The following is a 4,238-nucleotide window of genomic DNA, read 5'->3' on the forward strand; positions in this document are numbered from 1 at the left end:
CCTGCCCTTCCCCCGTCGTGTGCTCACCTGCTCCTGATTGTGCTCTCCCCAGCTGTGTCTCATCACCCTCATTACCTCATGTATTTTACCCCCTGTCTTCCCCTGTCTCGTTGCCAGTTCATTTGTACCCTTGTGTCGCGTTCCAGCATTTTGTTCCTAGCTCTAGTTTTTGACCTCTGTTTTGGACCCTGTTTGCCTTTTACCTTGCCATTTTGCCTCACGTTTTTTGGATACCTTCGCCTGATTCTGACTGCCCTTTGTGTACCGAACCTTTGCCTGGAATTAAATCATTCTGTAATCTGTCCTCTGGTCTGAGTTTGCTATTGAGTCCTTCATTCTTGGTCCCCGGTTCATGACAATAAATGACTTTTCGTCAAATAGGTCTTGAAAGAAAACTAATCTGTGTTGATGCCAACCTGCAAAATTTATATAGATTTGTGAGGGTATAAAAATATGAGTAAGAGCCAAGGGAGAGAAGCCATTCATCAAGTTCAAACTGAAATGTTTGCCAAATTGTGTCCAGATTTTGACACAGTGATCCAGTGATTTCAATGGAATTGAACACAACAGGATCAGAAAAAATCTTGACATTGGTACATGCTGATAATAGAGAAATGGGGGAAATTGATGCATGTGAGGTGCGCTCCATTGTTACCCAGACTGGGCCCTCTTTATCAGTGAAAGCTGTCACCCAATGTGACAGCTTGGAAATATTTGCTGCCCAGTAATAACGGAGAAAATTAGGTTTATTGTGTATTCTATCTCATAGACACACTCTCATGGCTCACTGGGACGACACACATGCTGCTTTTGCCTTCACTTTTTGCATCATTGCATGCAAATTGTACTCTGGCATTGTCTTTAGGAAGTGCCTATTTCAATTTCCTTAAGCAAATTTGGCGTTAAGCAAAAAGTGATTTTCAGATGATTTCTTAAAGTAGGCCTGATGTCCAGATATTAGAAATGTTAAAAAAGCGTGTAACCTGAAATAGGATCAGAAGAACTCGTGTGTCTTGCTAACAGCTCTCCATGCTTCTCTCAACCTTCAGTTTTAGGTCTTTCCAAATATGTCTTCTTCATTCGAGGGGTTGATGCCTGTAATGAACTTTGGGTTAACTAGGGACATCTCATCCGCAATGAACTTTCGCTCGACTAGGGACAGTTCACACATCTCAACACAATGGGTGGGTGCTAACACTCAATGCAACACCTACATCCTAAAGTGTTACAGCTAAATATCAGAGCTGTAACACTAGTTCTCTCTTTTCTATATATATATATATATATATATATATGTGTGCGTGTATTTGTTCATAATTAAGCAATGTTTATTCCTTCATATGCATGTTACTGTTTTTATTCCATAAACAGTTTCATCCCAAAACTACTTTTGCGACGTTACACAGAAGACACGCACAGTTACGAAGGCACGACCGTAAATAATTCAATTGAAGATGGCTGAATTCTACTTGGTTGTGTATTCTATCTCATAGACACACTCTCATGGCTCACTGGGACGACACACATGCTGCTTTTATCTTCACTATTTGCATCATTGCATGCAAATTGTACTTTAGGAGAGTTCCTATTTCAATTTCCTTAAGCAAATTTGGCTGTAAGTGCACCAAATGATTTTGAGATGATTTCTTAAAATAGACCTGATGTCCAGCTATTAGAAATAGAATCCCGACTGTAAACTGAACTCGTACCTGGTTGGCTGCCTCTCATTGAGGCAGGTGTTGTTGCAGTCAAGAATTTTTCAGTTGATATCAATAATAATGAATCTATTATACTTCCTGCACAGTAAAGTGTATTGCCACAGGACAGTGCTTTTCTATCACACACAAAGGCTGAGGTGTTCTGTAAATCAGTATAACTTTCAGGCTAATCAGTGTATTAGGGAGTCTTAACAGTGACACACAGAGTCACTGTATAACTGAGTCCTCCACAGGTTTAAATATGCATCGGTAAAGCACTTATATACTGGAGCTGCTGCAAGTATCCAGCTATAATATTCATTAGTATCTGGATACCTGTAGGGATTCCCTCCCAGTCCCTACGCCCTTGACACCATGTTTTAAGACGTTGGAGCGGTTCAGAAGTGTAAACCCGAGTTAAGCAGGGCACCAGTGCTCTAAAACAGCACGGAGCCAGATGTTTGTGCCTGAACACAAGATTTTGGGATGGGAAGTAGGCTACACTTGAGACAGGCTTTAGGTTGGCTTTTCCTTTAATGAACGGGTTAGGTTGAGGTGGACTCTTTTGAAAATGTATTTTCAAAACATGACAGATTTGAGTTACATTAGTCAGCACTAGATAATCCTAGATAGTTCAATAGAGATGGAGCTTAAGTCTGAATGTGAGTTGACCTCATGACTTGAAATGGAGTTATTGCAGTGCAGCGTAACATTGAGAAGTCATTTATTCATCTGCAGTTGTACAAAGTGTGTCAAACAAAAAGTGCAGCATAGAACGACAAAGTCCCAGAGCCTCAGAGAAAGAGTGCGATGATGGCCGAGGATACCAGCAGGAGGAGGACACTGGGACCAGCTGATATGGCGCTGTTACACAAGTCCCCTTCACAGCACGACATGGCACCTACACATGCTAAGCTGGCTTGGCAGCCCTTGGTGACCATGTCAAAACCTACAAAACACAAAGGGAAAACTGTCATTTTAATTTTACAAAACATGTTATGCTGCCCAACAGGCATTTAATAGAGCAACATACTGGATCACATTGGAAATAGCTCATCATAAGCTACACAAACAGGAAGCTGAAAGAAGAACTCACCGTCGACTTTGAGGGAGAAACAGCGGTTGAAGATTACAGGACATGATTTGGTGTCCGTGCAGGATTTAGGGTCAGCGGCAGTGCACGTGAAGCATCTTAATCCACATGCTGTACAGAGACACAAAACACATCCGCTCAGCACACACCACACACTGCTTTTAGCTTTCACCTTTTCTGACAACGAGTTCATGGAAAGTTGTGGTTGTTTTGCAAAGTACTTGATTTTCACATCCTCAGAAAGGTTTCCGACAAGTGAGTGAAACTTCAGAGTAAGTGCTTGCAAATGGTGGGTTTGTTTTTTAACTCAATAAAAAGTTATATTGCCTCAGCCCTATCACAAAACTGAGTTTAAATGAAGTTTCACATTTGACATGTGTTTTGAATATTTTTGGGGCACTTTTGTCAAATAGTTAAGTGACAGAATGTGATGAGAGGAAGACGGCTAAAAAAAACAAGAGAACTCTGACCTACTGACCAAACTGAGTTATGCTGTTTTTTTATCAGCATGCAGTTAACCAGAACAAGAAACTGTTTACAAATAACACATTAAATTAAAGTTTATAGACCCAAAGTGAACAACAAAAGCACTTTCGTTTTGAAAGGAGGGAACTAGTTCTTAGACTTTCTGGCACCACCTTTAAACACATTTCTTCAATTCAATCAGCGCACAATCTGATAACTCAAAAAGCTGTTCTTACCTGTAGACAGAGTCATAAGCAGGATCAGAGCTCCAGAAAGCTTCATGTTGAACAGAGAGAAAAACAGATTGTTGCTCAGCCCAGAGAGGAGAGGAGATGTGGAGAGAGAAGCCCAACCTCTCCGCAGTCTTCTTTCAGAACTTGAACATTTGCATTTCCTCACAAAGCTTCCTCCAACCTGACCTGAATAGCGTCGGCCCTAAAGTGACCTCATTATCCCAGAGGCAGGCATGAACTTTTTTTTGGAAATAAGAAAAACACTTTTGGAATGATGTGGAAACATGTGGAATAAATGTACACATATATGTTAAAAACATTTTTTCACTTCTGCAATTTTTGTTGTCTTGACAACGAAAGCCCTTTCAATTCCTTTTTTGTGGCTCTCAAAAAACTCTCTTTCCTGGTCGGCTCATGACCTCAACAAAATGGAACAAATAAAGTTCCGCAAAACATAGAGAGGACACGAAAGAGAGAAGTTTAAGCAACGTGGAAAACTTTCACATAAAAGTGACCTTACTTGCTGATCCATTAGTTTACATGTTGACCTACAGTGTACGTGGTCATTAGTTTGGCAAGGCACGAAACAAACAAACAACAAAAATAGGATATGATAATTCCTGGATGGCAGTCAATAGTTCAATAAAAGCTGAGCCCCATATGGATTCATTGAGTATGTGAATAAAAAGGCTACACTCTTTCTAAGTTGCAATCCCACTCACCTCTATTATGGTGGAGAAAAGTATTGAT

The 4,238-nt window shown here is 40.5% G+C and overlaps 1 protein-coding gene across 1 annotated transcript; it reads right to left on the reverse strand.

Moving 5' to 3' along the window:
• Positions 1 to 1,383: 1,383 nt before the first annotated feature.
• Positions 1,384 to 3,626, reverse strand: LOC138610696 (lymphocyte antigen 6S-like). Its single transcript, XM_069683496.1, has 3 exons — positions 3,492 to 3,626; positions 2,794 to 2,901; positions 1,384 to 2,646 (listed from the first exon to the last, which is right to left on the reverse strand). Exons 1-3 carry the CDS (start codon positions 3,535 to 3,537, stop codon positions 2,492 to 2,494), a joined length of 309 nt encoding a protein of 102 aa, XP_069539597.1. The 5' UTR covers positions 3,538 to 3,626; the 3' UTR covers positions 1,384 to 2,491.
• Positions 3,627 to 4,238: the final 612 nt, after the last annotated feature.

This window comes from Semicossyphus pulcher, unplaced genomic scaffold (assembly GCF_022749685.1).
Source record: "Semicossyphus pulcher isolate SPU_LCO1_2020_fin unplaced genomic scaffold, fSemPul1.0.p SCAF_6, whole genome shotgun sequence".
Lineage (NCBI taxonomy): Eukaryota > Metazoa > Chordata > Actinopteri > Labriformes > Labridae > Semicossyphus > Semicossyphus pulcher.

What these genes read in the sequence shown, in the direction of transcription:
- LOC138610696 (XM_069683496.1), bottom strand. Translation starts at nt 3,537, where the DNA reads ATGAAGCTTTCTGGAGCTCTGATCCTGCTTATGACTCTGTCTACAG. An exon ending in GCTTATGACTCTGTCTACAG is followed by an intron (nt 2,902 to 3,491) that starts GTAAGAACAGCT and finishes GTCTCTGTACAG; the next exon opens with CATGTGGATTAAGATGCTTC. An exon ending in TTTCTCCCTCAAAGTCGACG is followed by an intron (nt 2,647 to 2,793) that starts GTGAGTTCTTCT and finishes TGTGTTTTGTAG; the next exon opens with GTTTTGACATGGTCACCAAG.